Source organism: Meleagris gallopavo, chromosome 21, assembly GCF_905368555.1.
Source record: "Meleagris gallopavo chromosome 21, MGAL_WU_HG_1.1, whole genome shotgun sequence".
In the NCBI taxonomy this organism is placed as follows: domain Eukaryota; kingdom Metazoa; phylum Chordata; class Aves; order Galliformes; family Phasianidae; genus Meleagris; species Meleagris gallopavo.
In genome coordinates this window covers 436,750-456,703 of record NC_139424.1, presented here as the reverse complement: position 1 = coordinate 456,703, position 19,954 = coordinate 436,750, and the positions used below count along the sequence as shown (strand labels likewise).

At 47.2% G+C, this 19,954-nt stretch overlaps 1 protein-coding gene and 1 pseudogene across 8 annotated transcripts in view; both read left to right on the top strand.

Moving 5' to 3' along the window:
• TSPOAP1 (TSPO associated protein 1) overlaps positions 1–5,097 on the top strand; it is a 61,518-nt gene extending 56,421 nt beyond the window's left edge. For 4 of the 8 annotated variants that reach the window (XM_085240984.1, XM_085240989.1, XM_085240985.1 and 1 more), the window contains one exon: positions 3,730–5,097. In XM_085240984.1, coding sequence (XP_085097110.1) covers positions 3,730–3,942 — 213 coding nt within the window. In that variant the 3' untranslated portion in view covers positions 3,943–5,097. Of the gene's footprint in view, positions 1–2,197; positions 2,260–3,729 lie in introns of all 8 variants that reach the window. The other 4 variants (XM_085240987.1, XM_085240986.1, XM_031556430.2 and 1 more) reach the window with 3 other exon arrangements.
• A 3,724-nt stretch (positions 5,098–8,821) lies between these two features.
• On the top strand, positions 8,822–17,662 carry LOC100548257 (eosinophil peroxidase-like; annotated as a pseudogene).
• The last annotated feature ends 2,292 nt before the right edge of the window (positions 17,663–19,954 follow it).

Here is a 19,954-nt window from a genome sequence, read left to right as displayed (position 1 = left end):
TTAGTCTCTTCACTGGTGTCACGTTAGCTTTCTAGCTCCTTGCAGTGTCATTTGTCTTATTTCTCATGCTCTGTTCCTCCTTTGCTCACTTTCCGTCTCCCTGTCCCAAATGCCTGCCTGATCTGCCACAGGCACCCTCTGCATCCCTATCTGCTCCCCAGCACATCAGGCTTTGTGGGTGCAGTGTTTGTCCCACAGCCTCAGTGCCTTCCTGTGAGAGGTGTCAGGAATACATCAGAAATAAGGTTTATGGATAGTTTACTGGAACATCTTCTAAACCCAGAAGCAGTTTTGGGTCTCTCATGCTTGTCTGTGTAGGACACTCAGTCCCTTTGATCTCAGCCCACAGGTGCTGGTACGTGCTGAGGAATTGCAGTATTTAATGAGCTGTTGCTACCAGGGTTTGGCAACTAGGAGGTTGCACAGGTCCAAATTCTGAGTGGAAACAAGATTTTCTTCTCTAGTTTCCCTCAGAACAGTACTCTTCCCAAATTATCCATCTATTAGAACAGAAGGTGTCAAAGGAGACCTGAGCCAGTACAGTTGTAACAGGCTGAATTGGTAGTATAACTTATTCCACATCTGACGTCCTCTTGGGTAACAGCTGGCAAGGCCTGTTCAGATGTCAAAGAATTGTCATTCCAGCCCCAGTCTGGATCCCAGAAATCTTGGTGAAAAAATCATGGAAAATAATGGGAAATTCAGTTAACCTTTGGGCTCAGAGAACTGATCTGCTGCTCACAAATGTGAAGTATGTGGCTTAGCAAATGGTGTTCGTGGCATACTCAGTCCCTGTGCTCTTATACCTGTTTGCATTTCTCTTCTGTGTCTCAGCTTCCTCACCAATAAGACATCAGTTTGTCCTGCCATATCCCAGGCTGTATCATGAACTTACAGGATCCCAAGGGCACGTCTGCTCTGCTGCTGGGCAGGGAGCACCAGCTGCTTCTGCTTGCTGCCCTGCAGTTTGCTGCTGCTCCCTCTGCTCTGCCCTTTCCACTTGTGCTGGGTTCTGCAGCAGGTTACTGTTCCCCTGGACACAGCAGTTCACCACTCTGACTCCACGCAGTCCTGGTCTCTGCTTCTGCTTTGCAGTCCAGATGTATCTAAACAGCTTCCAGATATGAAGGGCATGCTTGTCTGTTTGTCTCTTTGTAAAAGCACTGTGTTACCCTGCTCCTAACCAAGCTTGTGCTACTTAACTACATTTAAGTACATTCAGTGATTTCTGAGGAGAGGCAGAACCTGACCCACAGAGTTGTTGATTGTCATAGCAATCACAGCATCCATACCTATAAGCAGAGCACCTGATAGGTAAGGCAGAAGGAACATGTCTTCCTATAGAATATTCTAGGGGCCACCCCTGAGCTGCAATACAGCCACACCTGAGGCTTTCTGGTCTTCCACATATTCATTCCATAGTTTAGGAATGTGCCATTTAAGTGTGTTGTTGGCATGTTAGCAGAACACAGATGGAAGCATCTCTGGGTTGGGGTGAATGGCCAGGGGGTGTGCAAAAGCTCCTGGCAGCCTTTAGGGAAGCACTGTTTGAATATTAAACACAGCATAATGAGTCTCCCATCAAATTTGCCAGCTTCATTCATCTTAAAAGCTAACTTATCAATGAGCATGTATCTCACCGTGTATCCTGTCAGAGCTTTGGACTGTGTTAAAGCTACTTCAATTCTTAACAGAAGCTTCTCCAGCATGACCAGGAGTGGTTTTTAAATCGCTTATAACTTCTTGGATTTAAAGTTTTCACCAGATCTCTTCTTCCCATTTGCTTTTTGTGTTCTGATATGACAAAGGCTTGAGAATAAGGACAATTTGAATGTTGAACTGGGGAAGGTGAATTATTAGAACTATTTCTGAGCAAATTTTAAAATGCTGGCAACTGATAAAGCGATTTAACTTTCAAACTGACATAAATTTGGCTAGACTGAGCAGTAAAAAATGCAGTGCAAAGAGGAGTATCCAAGAAGTTATGATCACAAGCTAGGGCACTGAAACACTGATGTTCAGCAGCTAGGACTGGCCTGCTTTAATGCCATGGCTGCTGAATGAATCTTTTTGCATTGCTAATACAGTTTCTTTCAAAGACTGATTGTAAAGCATCTTCAGAAAGTATTCAATTCTAATTGATTTCATGTATTTATTTCTGCCTGTATCATGCACCCATGGCGGTTCTTTTCTTCAGAGAATGAGGAAGAGAAGAGTCCAGTGATAGATATGAATGATACATAGAGAGAGAGCAACCATGTAAGTTTGTGTGAGAAGATCTCTTCCCTTTCCTAACCAGTCTATTAGAGAGTTCCGCACTTGCAGCTTGTTCCTGTTCTTGCTTGTAGATTGAGAAGCTGCTCCGGGCTCTGACACCAGCCTAAAGCCCTCTGGTGGAAAGCCTTTACCTACTCAGTTAGTTCTGTGTTAAGCTGGAGCCATGTTCAGCACATACAGTGCTGTTTTGAACGATTATCTGGTGGTTTGGGGGACTGCAACGGGAATGTAGAAGTGCTGGGTATTCAGGTTTAGAAAAGATCTGCTTTGTAATTCAGACTTGCTGCTCTACCCCTGTAGAAATGCAGGATCCCACTCAGGCTGAGCACACCCCATATTCAGCCTGTTTTTCACTTCTTGATTTTACTCCTTCCTGAGTATACTCCTCGAACTTCCTGGCACCCCATCAAGTTAAGAAAGCAGTAACATTTAGTCCGTAAAACCAACCTTGTGAGGATAATTGTTCTGTCTGGTAACAAAGAATCAATTCTGAGGCTTGGGGGTGAGATCCCCTATTTTGAGGGGAGCAGTGGGAGGAGATCTTGTTTGACTTGCTTTTGTGTAGTTGGATTAATCAGTAATACCCAGGAGAGCACTGAAAACCATCCCCTGCCAACTAACACGACTGTTGTTATCAGCCCCAACAGCTTTCAGCAGGATCTTGCCAGAGTGGTTTTGTTTCCATTTTTCTCATAGAGAAGAAACTCTGATTTTAGCATTCTTTATCTCTTACCAGATGAATCTGTAAACTGATTCTGCTGTTTTCCTGCCATATAGAGACCTCTGAGAATATCTGTGCGTGTGTATGAGTGCCTCTGTGCATGGAAATCTGCTTGGGCATCGTGTACCACAGCTGGGAACGCAGCCACAAAGACAGGGATCTGCAGTCATTTCCCTTTAACTATTTGATATTTGATAATGATGTTGATAATGAGCTGTCCTTTGTGAAAATAATTGTGTCATTTATGAATTGGCCTGGTGCCTGCCTCTCGCTTTGCATGCAGTCTTTCATGCCTAGATTGACAGGAGAAATTCTGCAGTTTGTTGAGCTGCTTCAGATCTGCCCAGGCTGTGCAGGGAGCCCACCATCCTGACCTGACTGCAGGCACCCAACAGGCAGTCTTTCCATCCTTGCACTCAGGAGGTGTTTAACTTCAGTTTCTTCAGCCGTGAAGCAGCATCTTCCATCAAGTCCTCAGTGAGACTTTTCTGCTATACTGTTTGTAGCTTGAAGTTAAGGAGTTTTGGAGTACCTGAGGTCAGGCAGTGTCTGGGTGAGAAGTAGAAAACATTTTAGTTCTACCAGAAGCTTCCTAACTGAATCTGCAACCACAGAGGGGCTGAGCCTTGCTGGGTGAGGGACAGAGTGGTGGGAGAAGGCAGGGTTTTCTGGCTGAGATTTGTGTTGGCATAATATCCTTCTTTTCCTTTGTTTTCTCTTTTCCCACTCAGTTAAATCCAGGTGGATCTGTTGATCACAGTGACTTCTCACCAACTCCTCCTGCACCTCCTTCCTGCCTTGTCATGGGCGAGCAGCGTCCAGAGCAGGCATCACTGGCTGTTCTCAAATGCAGTGACTTACCTGGTCAGAGTAAAAAGAAGAGAGGCTTCTTCATCAAAGGAAAAAAGCTCTTCAGAAAACTTGGGTCCAGTAAGAAAGACTAGCAAGGGATTTATCGCCATGTATAGACTGCCTGTGCAACCCACACAGGCACTGAAAATTCAGGAGAAGCCCTCGCAATAAGCTGATTAGAGTATTTTCATAGGAGAAAAGTGTATATTGAATAGAGGAAACTCCTCAGTGGGTGAGCTGCGTGCTCTGCTGAGAGCTCAGCCATGGGTGCCCACCCAGTGTGGGCAGCAGCTCTGAATGGTGTCATGGCACTGAGGTGTGTGAGGCCTCGGCTCTAGGATGCAGCTACCTCCACAGTAGTGTGTCCTGCTCCTTGCAGCCCTCGATGCACCGGTTCCCTGTAAATATTTTAATTTAAGAAATATATTCTGGCTGTAAGTTAGCTAAATGGCTTTTCCCAGCAAAGCCCCAGCCCCGTAGGAAGAGCTCCCTTGTACTACACCCCCTGGTATTTCTCTGGTCCAAAGGAGGTTGTGTCGAGTCCTTCACTTCCTGCAAAGAAAGTTTGCACTTTTCCTGTGAATCCCCTTTGCTGTCTCTGGGCTGAAAAGTGAGTTATTTGTACTGTAAACCTGTAAATATGCAGCTGTGCCTAGGAGCATCCCACACTGCCTCAGTCATGTTTCAGCACGAGGATTCCCATGGAGGAAGGAGCGATACCCAGGAGGGGATCGATGCTTCTGCCAATAGCGTGGGCTGCTGTAAGCTGCTCTTGGCTGGCTCACCCTGACCACGCACTGGCTGGGGACTCCGCCTTATTTATTTATTTATCTATTTATTTATTTATGTATTATTTATTTTTTTGTCTGCCTCTCTCACCATTTCACTTGGCTGTTTCAGTGCGCTGCTCCTCAGTTGTTGGAGCATTTGGAGAGCAGAGCTGGGGATGGAGAGTTTGCAGCTGTTTTCATATGAGATGATGTGTTCCTTCAGTCACATCCCTTTCTAAGCCACGGAGTTTTGTACAACATGGTTTCTATCCTTTGCTGTGTTTCTTTCTTTGCATGTTTCAATGGGTACTTGTTTTGAGAAGGACAGTTATGTGAGGTATGTGAATGATGCCAGCACAGTGTCCACAGATGTTGGTGATAAGGTATGTTTTTATTTAATATCAAATTTTATTATAATAAAGTCTATTTTCACAAAAATACATTTTCCTTAAAAAAGCACCCGCTTCATTGTTGCTTATTTGGGAGTGGGGGTGGTGTGTGTGGTGGAAGAACAATTCCAGTCCCTGGCACCCTGAGGATGCTCCGTAGCCCCTCATGTGGGTCCCTGCCTTCCCTGTGATCACCATGAGAGCAGTCCTCCCTGCGAATGGAAACTCTTTGCCTCTCCTGTCACAAGAGACCTAATTCTGGAGGAGGAGACATCAGGTGCAGTTACACTGCTGGAGTGTCTGGATCACGGAGTGCCCAGAATTGGCAAGGACTTGTGGACATCATTGGCTCCAGCCATGCTCAAGCTACTCAATGTCTTAACCTCCCATGTTGAGCCGTAGCTGCTGAGTTCTGTAGTGCCTCAGAACACGGTGTCTCTGATCAGGTGAGAGAAGGCTGGAGATACTGGAGACAAACAGATTTTTCCTCCTGTCTTGCTAGGAGTTGCAGTTTTTCTCCTTGCTTTCCCTAGAAGATGCCTGGATCCAGAAAAAAACGATACCTATGGCAATTGACCCGTCAAAGGAGAAGGAAGACATTTCCCCTCTCACCAACTGGAATGCCTATTTACATTCTTCAGTATACTTTGGGTAGAAGTGAAAAATAAAGAAACCCCAAAAGCACTGAGGTCAAACCATAGAGTCTTGGCTTCAGACTCGGTGAGCAGATGGTGCTTTGTAGAACCCTCTGTGGAACTGCAGACACTTGAAACAGCTCTGCAGTGTTATGGGGGGCTCTGCAAAGGCCACTGATGAAGAAGCTCCCAGAGGAGCAACCAAAGCACCAAGGCTGCTGGGGTTGGAGAAGTGTCTGGGCAAGGGACATATGGCTTAGTTGTGGGCAGTGCTGTGTGGAGCCAGGAGCTGGGCTCAGTTATCCTTGCAGTCCCAAATCGTGCTATTCTATGACTATAATCCTAATTTTGGCAGCAAGTGCCTCCAGAAATACCTCTGTGTGCTGCAGTTGCTGTAATTATCTCCCACTCACCCTGTCTGGAGGAAGTTGGTTGCAGTTCTAAACTGAATTTAACATCTGCAGTTTCCTAAGCGAGTCGTTGGAGGTCTTTTGAAAGAAACTAACTGTTGTTGCACTTATCGGTTCATCAGGGAGTGAACTGAAGAGCAAAGCCCATAGAAAGAACAGCAGCAGCTGCAGTGTTCTGGTCCCTACCCAGAGCAGGTGCCTGCAGGAGACTCTGCTTCTCCCTTCGTACTTCCTTCAGCCAAGTCCTTGTGCCCATAGGTTCATGGTGACTCCCTGCTGCCTACCAAATTTCACTGTTATGTACACGGACTGCCATCACACAGCAGTCACACTAATCCAGTTGGTTCCCCAGCACCAGGCTCTGCACCAAGACAGAAGTCTTAAGGAAAGTTCAAGACCTTCACACACATCTCCTACAAGTCAAAGAGCAGAAGAAATTGGAAAAGGGGAAAGTGGACAGAATCAGGGGTACTTATACAAATGTTCTCTTAGCATCTTCTCAATTCTAGAGAAAATACCAACGTTTGGTTAGCCATAGTTCCCAAGAGCATAGAATCATTGAATCTTTTGAGTTGGAAGGGCCCTTAGAGGTCACTGAGTCCAACCCCTCTGCAATGGGCAGGGACACCTGCAGTGCTCAGAGCCCCATCCAGGTGAGCTGAGCCTCGGCACATTCTTGAGTTCACGAAACTCCTTTCAGCAGAACAAAGCTTGGGCTGACTTTTTACAGACCTCAAGAAGCGCAAGAGTTGAACATCCTTGTACAGCTCTTAATTATGAGCTCAAAAAATGAATTGATGTAGGGAAGATTAGACAAACTGGTCTGACCTGGGCTTTTGGACCACAGTGCTTAGAGAATGAGGGAGGTGGTGCGTGGCCCTGGGTAGGGCATGGGATCATCTGTCCTTGTAAGCCTTCTGCTGAGGGGTCCTGTCCAAAGTTACACATTGTCCAGAGGACCAAATTGCCTCTGAAGTGACACAGGAGCAAGTGAGCCATCCTGGAGCACACCTAGAGCTGGGGAGATCGCTGCCATCAGCTGCTGGAGGATGGAGAAGTCACTCCTGCTTTTGGCCTCATCCTTATTAATCACTGCTTAAAACTGGGAGCACAGAGCCTCTGGCCGGGATGTACGCTTCTTATTTTGGGTCTTCTGGCTGCTCTTGGTCCAAGTATTTGGAGGCCTTGCAGGCAGAAGGAGCGGTTAGATGGTGCGGAAATATCTTTGCTCTGAGGCAACACTGCTTGAGCTGACATTATGTTCTTGTTTCCTTACCCTTGGAGGAGCAGCACGTGGTGTCTCATTTGCTGCTGAAGGTTTTGAGAGCAATTAAGTTTGCATTGTGAAATGCAAGTATCAGCACAAATATTCACTGTCTTTCTCATTAGCTTTTGAAAAACCCTTATCCTTGTTCTGACCAGCGAGCTGCATGGAGCAGCAGAGTAAGCAAGAAGACAGTGGCTGCAAAAATCTGCCAGCTCTACCCCTTTGCACAAGAGCAGTGCTGCAAATGGGACACATGCTCTCTGGCTCTTTGCAAGGCTTGTTCTTTGCTTTGCAGGTTTTTTCTAAAATGTTAAAAGACCGATACAGAGAGTTAAAGGACATAGTTCAGCCTGCAAGTAGCCCTAGGGCACCAGCATGAGCAGAGCTGATGCTGGGAGCAGGGGGGCAACGCTGTAGTTCCTGAATGCCCCGTGCTGGGAGGAGTTCAGACGTTCACTGAACCCGCCCTGGTGAACTCTCTCAGTCTGTGCTGCTGACAAGGAGTTTCTGTTAGGGGACGAACACAATGCAGTAAGCTGGAGTCCCATTTAGGAGGAAGAGCTGGTAAGCATCTCCTGTGCTTCTTCTCACCCCATCTGGCTGAAGAACATCATTCACCAGGTCCAGCAGAATCCCAGTTCCCTGTAGTGTTAGCACGGCTGTAAGACAGTGGGATTGGTCCAGCAGCTGGGTTTGCACTCAGACAGTGAGAGGGACTTTGTGCAAGGGAAGGCTGTCCAGTGAGCTTCCAAGAGCACAAGGGCAATTTGGGCAAGAGAAAACCCCAACCTGAGCTGCCCAGAGCTCAGGATCTGTTGCTGGAGGCAGGTGGTGGTCAGACCATCAGCCAGGTTCCTCTCCTGCTGCTTCTGTCTGTGCAGGGAAGCATAAAGCACAAGGAATGGCATTTGTGAGCCCATCCAGCCCACAGCAGGGGGACAGGGCAGGACAGGTTAGGGAGCTGAGATGGAGAGTGATGAGCAGATCTCCCCTGGAGCTGATGCCTCCACTCCTGAGACTTTTTCAGCCTTTAAGAGCAGTAAAGGACAATGATGGGGAGAAGAATCTATTCCTCCTATGACCCCCAAACCACTGCAGGGTGCTGCCTCATCCTGGCGGGTGTGCAGGACTGTTTGTGGGGCACACCGGAGCCCCTGGTGGGAGCTGGGCTGGGCAGCGGGTGCTGCTCTGCTTTGGCCCCACCAACCTGGGGGGCAGTTCCCCATGGCTCAGATATCCCACATCAGATAACAACCTGCTGCAGATAAAAGCGTGGCCACAGAGATGGGCACAGTGAGGACAGAAGAAGACAGCAGGTGAGAATCTGACCCATTGCACACTTGCTTTTGCTTTCATGGAAGATGCTGCTGCTGCTGCATGGGAAGGCCTTGCTGGGCAGTGCACATGCTCGGGGAGCATTGCATTGGGAAGGGGCCACTTTGTGTGCTCCCTTGATGTGTTCCATCTGCACCATTCATGGTCGGATGCATGGCTTCTTGATTTTCCTCATTTCTTACCTTTCTTTGCAGGGATGAAAGCAGAAACCTCCTTCCTGGTGTTGCTGGCAATGCTCATCCTGTTCCTGGAATCTGTATCTTCTTCCTATGCTATTGTCTCTTTCTCAGGTTGTGCAGATCAGGGACATTCCTGGTCTGAGTAGGAAAAAAAATAAAGTTAAGTCTAGGAGAACCTGAACTCTCGTAAGCAGCTGAGTCCCAGTGAGAAGAGTAATCAGTTTGTATCCATAGGGCCAGCAATGCTGACACTTTCAGGTTTTCTCAGTAAATTTGGGACCTCTGGATGGAAACATGCACCTGTAGGCGTTTTTTAGTTGGAGTCCTCGGTAGAATGAAGTTTGATTGCCTCAAGGACATAAAGACCACGAGCTCAGCCATTTTCCGGCAGGTAGAGCTGGGAAACTGAGATTTCAGCCCTGCTCCTCTGCTGAGGCTGGCAGGAGCAGCACAGTCTCCTCCAGCTGCTGCGCGGGCTGTGAGATCACAGAATCACAGAACTGGGGATTGGAAGGGACCTCCCGAGACCATCGAGCCCAACACTAAAATCAGGTTCTCTACAGCAGGTTGCGATGACTGCTCTGTTAGCAGTTCAGATAACAGCCAGGAGCTCCGTGCTGCCTGAGCTCAGCGTGTGACCCGCAGGACCAAGCGTGGCTTCAGCCCATCTCAGTCCCATAGAAGTTGCTTTGTTCTCCCTCGCAGCATAAAGAGCCTGGAGAACGATGCCTCGAACCCCATAGAGCTGCTGAGATATTTCAAGCAGCCCACGGCGGGGCCACGAAGGAGAAGCTTCTCTGAAGGAGAAGCTGTGCTGGGTCGTGAAAGGGACTTCAGTGTCACAGGTCGGGGCGTCGCTTTGCTGGGAGCGGTGCCATCGCGAGCAGATGTGGGGATCTGTGGGGCGAGGAAGAGGAAGGGGCTGAGGGGGGTCGGGGCTCCAATCCCGCTCACCCAACCGGAGCACCCCGTGCCGTGCTGAGCAGCGCTGTCCCCAGGAGGTGGCAGTCCGGACCTCCTGCAGGAACGTTCGCAGCGCAGTGGTGATGCATTCCGGAGGCTCCTTCCACAGGGGAAGAATTGTTAGCACTTGGCCGGCTGTGACTGCTAGCAATCAATGGTGAAGATAAAACTGAAGAAGAGAGGAAAGGAAGAAGATGGCTTAATGCTAGAAGCTGATTCCCCTTCTGCGCAAGCTTGGCATGTAATTATATCTATATCTATATCTATATCTATATCTATATCTATATCTATATCTATATCTATATCTATATCTATATCTATATATATAAAATATATCTGATATTATATATATCAGATGTGACCACAACTTTGTAGGTTTAAATGCTTTCATAGTATCATAGAATCAGCAAGCTTGGAAAAGAGCTCTCAGATCTCCGTCCAACCGTCCGCCTATCACCAATATTTCCCACTAAACCACATCCCTCAGTGCAACATGTAAACCTTTCCTGAACACAAATGATCAACGATATGATAGAAGTGCAAACTGCCGCTCAGGGAGCATCCTCGGCACAGCTCTGAGCAGGATGACCCTAAGTGACATTCCCTGTGCTCCTCCACAAGAGGCTGGTGCTATGATAGAAGAATGTGTCAAGTGGACAAGAAGGGAAACCCTTTTCCTGATCTGGGAGACGTCCCAAACTCAACAGAGCTGGTGCGTGCCAACACGTTGATGCTCTGTGGTTTCCTTGCAGACTTGCTCACACCAGCTCAGCTGGGGGTGATTTTCAAGGCCACAGATGTGAGCAGCAGAATAAGAAAGTAAACTGTGAATTTTGTAGCCGGTACCGAACGATCACAGGGAAGTGCAACAAGAGGTGAGGGGGGATGCATGGGTCATCAGTAGAAGCAAAACCATGACCCCCCAAATAATCCATATATAGGATGCCTTATTTAGTTTTACAACTCACATAGTTGGTTCCTCGATTCTTGAATATTTTAATTACAGCTTTGCTTCATGGGTTCTTGGTGTCATACGTGAATGAGCTAGTTGGCCAACAGTCCTGTGTTGGGAACTGACCCTCCAGCATAGGACATCTGTCATCAGCCTGCATCCTTCTGCTTTCTCCTGGGTTTTAGCTAGCTCTTCCCCTTTGCAGGGTGTCAATGCTCTTTTTGGCTTCCTGGCTGGGCACATGATGTGACCGCACCAGAACCCAGCTGTGCCACTGGATTCATGGGCTGGCAAGACTACCTTGTGCAGCTTCAGGGTGTATGGAGGGATGTGACTGTTACATGGAATGTAAAAGCTATTTCTCAGCACTTCCAGAGCCTTCTTAATGTAGTAAAGGGGAAAGTGTGCCAGACAGTGGTGTGTTTTCAAATAAATAACACATGGGAGTTGTCTGTCCCTCCCTATTTACCAAGCACCTGGCAGGCAGAGCGCCTGTGGCAATAAGCTCCCTTGGGAGGAGGAAGGAGTCAGACAGGGGATGATCATTCTCTGCCTGCCTAGGGCATGACTGAGCCTTCAGACGTCTATGTAAGAAGTAGGGAGAGGGCCACCTGTCTCTTTCCACTCTCAGAAGGTGATGGCTGCAGTCAGGAGAGGATCTAGACTCTGGGATAAGGATGGGTCACACCCATGCCAGGCCTAATGCCACTAATATTTGGCTGTCCTTTCATTTGCTGGTGCAGGAGAAATTCATTACTAGGAGCTTGCAACAGAGCCTCGGCAGATGGTTGCCAGCAGACTTTTGAAGATGGTGTGTCGGTCCCCCATGGGTGGACAGAAAGAAAGTGATCCTTTGGATACCCTTTCCCACTGATAATATTTGGGACACATTTGAAAAAAACAGGGACAGAATTTAGGGATTTTCAGGGCTTGAACAGATCGCAGGCTGAGGCTGCAAAACACAAGTCCAGCAATTCATGCCTCATGATTTTTTGTTGATGATCTTGCAGATGCATCCATTCCTACGGCCATTTTCTGACACACACATTCTGCTTTCATCCCCTGCAGGTTCAAAAGGTGTCAAACAAGATCGCCCGCTTCTCCCCTGGGCAGCTCAAGTTAGACCAGCAGCGGTCACTCACGTTCATGCAGTGGGGTCACTTTATTGACCACGACCTGGATTTCAGTCCTGAATCCCCATCCAGAGTCGCTTTCAGTGGCAAAGCGGACTGTCACACCAGCTGCGCCAAGCTGCCCCCCTGCTTTCCTATCCAGGTACAGCCAGCCTTGCTCTTGTGGTGATGTGGGGGACAGGGTGTTGGCCCTCCAGCTGGAGATGGTGACAGCTCTCCCTGTCCCTGCCCACCAGGGCACAGCTCCTAGAGCATCCCAAGGGGTCGGGCTGCTCTCTGGTGCTGAGTCCCAGGGATGCCCTCAAATGCCAGACACAGCCCATCTTTTCCCCCTTTTTCAGCCTTTAACCACATCTTCTTCAAAGATATGGCTTTGCTTCAGAGGTACAATGCAGTGACAACATGGATGGTACCCAGTTTACAGCAAGTGGATCAGAGATGGGAGTTGGGTGCTGGTGTCCCGTTGGTAGCCCAGAAAATCCATGCCCATCTGATGGTTGCTTACGGGGTGAGGAAGTGGTGAGCACCTCTCACTAGTTGCTAAGCATTGTGCTGGGAAACACAACAGTCACGTTGCAATCTCTGCTCTAGTAAATACATCCAAGGAAGGGATAAGACTTCATTGAGTATTTGCCCAGTGTGTGTTTGAGAACGTAGGCAGCACCACCAGTTCTGGATGGCAACTGTCCACAACAAAGAGTAGATGTTGACACTAGACTGCAACATGAAATGGGAACACAAGTCCAATATGTACTTACAAGGGGAAAAAGGGAAGGTATCCATAGGACTTTCTTTGAGAAGATCCAGGCACCTGCAGTCTTTCCTGAATATCTGGGACTTGATCTTCCAAAACCATCTCTGCTGTCAGTCCGAGCCCTCACAGCTGGGGCTTGGGATTGGTCTCCACACCGTCTACCATGAAAACTCTCTCTGAAATCGCTCCTGTTGGCTTTTCTTGTGCTGTAGCACCACAGTGCAGATTCTGCGCTCCTGAGGTGATGATGAATTATTCACTTATCTTTCTACAGATCCCACCCAACAACCCAAGGATTAAGAACACAAGAGATCGCATTCCCTTCTTTCGCTCTGCTCCTGCTTGTGACAGCAGCAGAGCCACTCGAGAGCAGATCAGTGCACTCACATCCTTCCTCAATGGCAGCATGGCGTTTGGCAGTGAACAGCCTTTGGTCAGCAAGCTGAAGAATAGGAACAACAAGCTGGGCTTGTTGGCTGTTAATCACAATTTCACAGACAAGGGGATGGCATATTTGCCCTCTGCCAGGATGCCCTGTGTCAAGGTCAGTGGGAAAGCAAATGTCCCTTGTTTCTTTGCAGGTAACTTGGCTGCTGAGACCATGGCAAATTCTACAGAGAACAATTCCATCAGCTCTGCTTCTTTGCTTTGCTTGCATGCTTGTTGTATATAAGTAGAAAAAAGCAGAATGAGGTGATCTCATCACTGGCAGCATGCTCTATGGGACATCAGCACAGGCCGTAACCCATTGGCAGGGCCTTCTGCTCCATTCACGCTTTGACATCTTCTTGACCACTTTTTCAACCCAGGCTAACATGACATGAATCATGATTCATGATTCTTCGTTAAAAAAATTAAGATCCAGTGGCAAGCCATGGCAAGCGTGGTTTTGGCAAGGACTAAACTTTGTTGCAGCTATAACTCAAAACTAAAGTATCGTAGAGTCATTAAGGTTGGAAAGGACCTCCCAGATCCCCAAGTCCAACCCCAGCCCATCCCATCATGCCCACAACCACGTCCCTCAGTGCCACATCTCCATGGCTCTGGAACACCTCCAGGGGCTGTGACCCCGTGACTCCCTGGGCAGCACCACTCTTTCGGAGAAAAACTTTTCCTAATATCCAACCTAAGTAATATTTCAGTGCTTTAGGCCTTTCAGACTACTCTCCTGAATGGGCCTTAAAAATCTGTACACAGAAATCAGCTGGAGATGAATTTATAAACTCACAGCTCTGTGAAAACTCCATTGAAAATTCAGTGTTTGTTTGGGTCTTTCCGGTCCCTGAGAGCTGAGGAAGTGGTCCATGTGCTGCTGCCCAGCAGGGCTCAGTGATTTTGGACTGGAGCTCCTTTGGCAGTGCCGGGTGGGTGCCGTCTGCTGGAGGAACCACAGTGCTCGTTTTGTCTGTCCTTCCGCAGCCTCTCACAGGAGGGCTTTGATCGTAGTGAAAGGGGCTCTGTGCTGAATGCGTGAGCAAATCCCTCCGTTCACTGCAGAACTCAATGCCACACATTTACTCCTCTCTGAGTGCCCCTCTATTCCATCTTCACCTGCTCACTCTCAGGTTTCCTGTCCTGGGTGTTTGAAGTTGGATTTAATATTTCATCATGATGCTTTTGTAACTTACTCCTTCAAGCTGTGAGCTGTTTTGCTTTTATTTTAACTTTCCAGTGAACTTGATTGTGACTGCCCTCTTCTTTAGTCAGTGGTTTCTGCTGGTTTGAAAGACACCTTCTGACCTACAGACCTCCCTTGGCCATCTGGACATTCCTCTGCCCATTTTCACTTCTCCCTTGAGCTGAGTCTCTGCTATGGGAACCTGGAGGACTATTTGTAGTGAACGCCTCAAGTTGCCCCTCTCTGTTTGTGATGCTCAGCACAACCACATTTGTCTTGACTCAATCATAAAGACAACACTGCTTCAGCAGGAAATGGCTTTCCACTGGAGCTCTGCAGCCCTTGGGCAATACAAGTAAGTGCACTTGTGATGCCCGTAGGCGATTCTCGAGCAAGTGGGATGCTGGAGCTGGCGTGCATGCACACACTCTTTGTGCAGGAGCACAAGTGCCTGGCCAGAGAGCTGAAGAGATTGAATCCACACTGGAATGGGGAGAAGCTCTATCAGGAGGCATGGAAGATTGTGGGTGCCATGATCCAGGTACCACGTCACCCTCCAGCTCTGCTGCCTTCTCCTGTGGTTTCGCAGGTGTCCTTCAGGCTTTGAAGGTGAGCGGTTCCATTGGGTGATGGGTTTTTTTTGAGTTGCATTTTTCAGCCTCCTCCTTAACATCCCAAAGACACACGAAACCTCTGCTGTGTGGACTAACACAATTTCCCACAGGTGTTTATATCATCTGTGTCAGCACCACAGATGTGAGCAACTGCTCGCCCATTACTTTGATGAATAAGCAATTAATCATTCACACTTTTTCGGTTTCCCTTTAGATTATAACCTACAGGAACTATCTGCCTTTCTTCTGAGAAGAAATTTATGGAGATGGACTCCTTCCTACAAGGGCTGCAAGGAGTGGGTGGATCCTGCATATCCAGTGTCTTCACTCTGGCTTTTCGTTTTGCTCATGCTTCAATTCCCTTGTTCATGGGATGATTAAACAAACATTATGAGCCCACATAACCCAAACTGCAACTCAGCAAAACCTTTTTTGGTGTCTGGCATGTTGTGAAAGGAAGTAAGTCCTATGTTGGAATCACTGAAATCACAGGGTTGTTAAGGTTGGAAAAAACCTCTAAAATCATCCAGTCCAACTGCCACCTACTGCCAGCATTGCCCACTAGCCTGTGTAAACCATCTTGCACTTCTGGGGTGTAACTTTATTTTGTTCTGCCTTTCCTGCCCACTCTGGATGAACTCCTGCTTCACCCAAACTTAAAAGCAGTTTGCATTAGTTGTATTCACTCGCCTTTATCACCAGGCAGACTTTCCCAACACAGCTGTTCTCTGCAGTCAAATGCCACCCATCTTATTATGATGTATGCAATCTGATTGTTTGATTGCTGTACTTCCTAAGAACTACAGTATTTTCTTTTTAATGTTTTACGTGCTGGAAAATCGACTCTCCTGCTCTGGAAGCCTGTAATGAGCCATAGGCCATGCTCTGCTCTCTGGAGCCTTTTTCCCTTGTGCTTTCCATCCTACGTTGCTCACCAGCCGCTGTGGATCCTTTGCAGGTGGCATCGACGCCTTCCTGTGGAACTGGATGGCCAACAGGGCCCAGCTGATGACTCTCTGAGCCTCTCTGAGCAGATTGAAAGGATTGGGCTTGATTTAGCTCTTAACATGCAGCGTGGCAGAGATCATGGCCTCCCAGGTAAGCTGACTGTGGCAGCAGAGCTTCCAAAGGAAAACAAGTGAAAATCAGGCACTCATGGAATTGAACACTGGGAAACATCTCCTGCCCGTGCTTGGCTGAAACTCCTCTCAGAAAAGCACATTGCACGATGTGAAAAAGAAAATCTCACTCTGTTTTATCTCCAAAGACTGTGTCCCAGGAAAAGAAAAAAAAGAAAAAAAAAAAAAGAGAAAAGCATGTCAAAGCCACTCATGGGGCTCTGCAACATGAAAAACAAGTGCAGTGGCATTGCAAGATGGTCTTGAGAAACAGGTTGTTGATACAACTGGATCAAGGGTGTGCTGTTGCCTAACAGTGTTAATAGGCTGATGCAAGTGCCTGCAGCTGCTGTGCCACTGACACCCCGGGAGCTGCAATGAGATTCACTTTGAAGCAGTGCTGAGGAGCTCCAGGATTTAAGTCGAGACGGAGCCTTTGCATGAGATGCAGATGTGTGGTCAGGTGTTGCTGGGTTTGCTCTGCCTCTCTCTCAATTGCAGGCTTTGATTTTCCATGCTGTCTCTAGGAACACTGGTGTGCAGAATCCTGAATTTCAGGAAGGAGAATGCGTGAATTCTCTGTTGGCTTTGCCTTTCCTTAAGCAGTCATGTGGACACAGAGAGAACTGAATTGTACACTAATTTCTGCTGTCTCTGTGCCCTATCCACCAGGATGCAGTTATTCCACCAGTCGAGGTCTAGTGAATTTCCAGCTATTTGCTGCACACAAAATAGCCAGTTGACAACATCCAGTGCTCCTCTTCTACCTGTAAAAACTGGCTCTGGAGCAGCAGAAAGACACTGCATTGACTGCAATGTAGAATAATCTAGAAAGAAGATTTAAGCATAAATGGGAACCTACCTGCATCCAGACTTTGGGAAAGAGGAAAAATCTTTCCAAGGAGGGGAAGTGTTGCTGACCCCTCTTTGCTCTGATATGCAACAACTTGCAGGCTGTGTCTCCTGGAGAAAATTCTGTGTGCTCCCCCAGCCCTGTGATGTGAAGTCACTTGGTTGAGTACTGAAGAATGACCGTCTGGCAAAGAAGTTCATGCAGCTGTATGGGACACCAAGGAACTGTGACATTTGGGTTGGGGCACTTGCAGAGTCCTTTGTGGATAGAGGAAGGGTTGGGCCTCTCGTGGCTTGTCTCATTGGCACGCAGTTCAGGAACACACATGATGGGGACAGGTAAGAGAAATGTCCAGTGTCTGCGGGTGTGGTGGTGAATGCTTTGAGTAGCTGGAAAATTTGCCTTGGAAAAAAAATATGTTGGTTCTAATGGGAAATAATGTTGCAGGGATCTTGAACAAGAAGAAGCAAGAGGAAAAAAATCTGTTGTGCCATTCGTTATGTCTCCTGCAGGTTTTGGTGGAAGAACAGAGGGGTTTTCACTTCCCAGCAGCGCTCTTCACTGGTCAAAATCTCCTTGTCACAAATAATATGTGACAACACCCGCATCTCTAAAGTGTCAAGAAATACCTTCTGGGCCAACAGATATCCTGACTCCTTTGTGAGCTGCAGCAGGATCCCAAAGCTGGACCTCAGAGCCTGGAAGTAAAAGTGGATGGAGGAAAGTACCGAGCAAGGTATCAGCCTCAAAGAGCAGACAGTTCCTGCCTGCAAGCAAGTGCAAATCTCTGCAATCATTAACAGCTCAGAAAATCCCAGCTGAGCTCTGCCCCCACGTCCCCTGAGGATGTTAAGTCACGTTTTCCATAGGGCTGTGGCGTTATCAGATTGAAGGTGTGACAAGGTGCCTCCGTAAATGCCACCCTCATAGGGCCAGAAGAAGAAAGGCTTGTTGGGCTGCAGGAAGCCGTCGGCAGGGAGGGATGTCCAGAGCAATCTCCTGCTCAGTGCAAAGGCAATGCCTGAGCTGTTGGGCCCTCCTTTCCAGCTTAACCCATGGAAATGAATCACACAAGACAGCTATGGAGTGTCCTTTTCTGCTTTGTTAACACACGGTTTTTCATGTCCTGAAGAAGAAGCATCTGGTGACTGATAATGCAGAATGCTGGGGATTCCCCAGAAGCCTGGCTTCGGGAAGATACTGAGATGGATTCTTTAATTGTTTGGTTGTTTATTTTTCTGTGTCTATGCTTGCTCCATGTTTGCATGAAGTCTTTCCAAAGATAAGGAATCCACTGATAAGGAAACTTCACGAAAAGATACTCCAGATCTGTGCAAACTGCTCAATATCACAAAGCAAACCAAACCAACCGTGTGCTGTAGGCAGTGACACACACATCGGGCTCGGTAAGCTTTGCTGTCAAATGACAAGTTTTGAACCCTCTTTTTACATGAAATAGCACAACGGTTCCAATCTACATAAAAAGATGTTGGGGCATTGGAATAAATTTGCTTTCTTTTCTTTTTTTTTTTTTTTTTTTTTAATTTTTATTGTTTTCTGAGGAGTACACAATTTAGTCTCCAGAGAAAATATAGGCAGGTTGAAGTACAAGACAGAAGGAGATAATCTAATTTCTCCCCTCAATTTCTTTTCCTAAAGGGTTCAAAACTGCTTTCTCTTTCCTCTGTAACTTGCTGTCTTAGACTATTATTGACCAATAAATTGCAAATTCGAGCAGAGACCAAAATGTTCCATGCACTTTGTAAGAGGTACAGTAATCGGAGCCAAGTGGAGGATGGTGGTAGGTTTCATTTGGGAATACTGGGCAAAGCAGTTTCAAGTGCAGAACCCATGTATTTGTAATGAAGGATGGTATTTCTTGCTGGACCTAGTATTTAATTCCAAAAACCATTTGGCAATAACATCCTCTTTATCTTTTTTAAGACTGGAAGAGATGTGTGAGATCCTCAGAGACAAAGAAGAGGCGTGGATAACAATTTCTCCCAGCGCTTGGCCAAGACATTAAGGTAGCAAAATGCCCCAGGTGTGTAGGCTGACAAACATCGGCCTGGGCATGCCTTGAAGACAGAAGGGTTCTCACATGCAAACATGCCCTGGCAGTGGGTTGAAGCTCACTGTCTCCTTGATAAGTTCCTTGTGCTGAAGGATTCGAGGGAGTCAACAGAGGTGATGGGCGTGAGATGCCTGACTGCACTGGGGATGTTTGTCTCAGTCTCTGACTTTTGTTTTCTAGAATTGGTAACACATTTTTGTAACACATAATTGGATGCATTCGTTACCTTTCAACTTCAGCAATTAACTTAATGAAGATGAAATAGAACAGTTCAATCAGAAGAGACCTGCAAAGATCATTGAGTCCAAATAATTGGCTCAAAATCACCCACAATCCTTCTGTATGCACTAAGCACAGAGGACTTATTTTCACAATTTCATCTGAGTGCAAAGCCGAAATGTGGAAAACTGAATCAAGCTTCTTAGGCTGATCAAACTTCCTATCAAATGCACGAACTGCACGCACCGCAGGATCAGGGCTTTGCAGGAGATTCCCACTAGATAGAGAAAAAACATTCTTCCCCATCATAACACTGCGATGTTGAAACAAGGACTAGAGAGTTGTTGGGATCTCCATTCTTGGAGTTATTCCAACCTCACCTAGAAAAGGCTCTGAGCAAATCTGTGTGGTGCTGGGATTCACCATGCCCCAAGCAGCTGGTTGGACTGCAGATCTCCAAGGGTTGTAAATTTTTCTACATGATTCTTTGATTTACAGTGATAACCTGTTCTATTTTCCAGTTCTCTTGGCTGTCCTGTGTGCTCTCTCCTGGTATGAAAGTCCAGAGCACAAGCTTTTCTGTCACAGATGCCAGAGGAAGCTTCATGAATCAGGATATATTTCCTTGTGGAAACACTTCTCTTTCTATCATTAATGGGAAGTTCCATCTATTTGTTCACTCATAAGTAAAAACGAAGAGCTTATCTGTGCCTTGTACAACTGGGTTAGATGTGGATTCATCATGGAGCAACAGCTGGAGCATGATGGAGCAGCTTCCTTAGTCTCCCTTCTCAAAATATTTACCCTGCAACCTTTCAAAG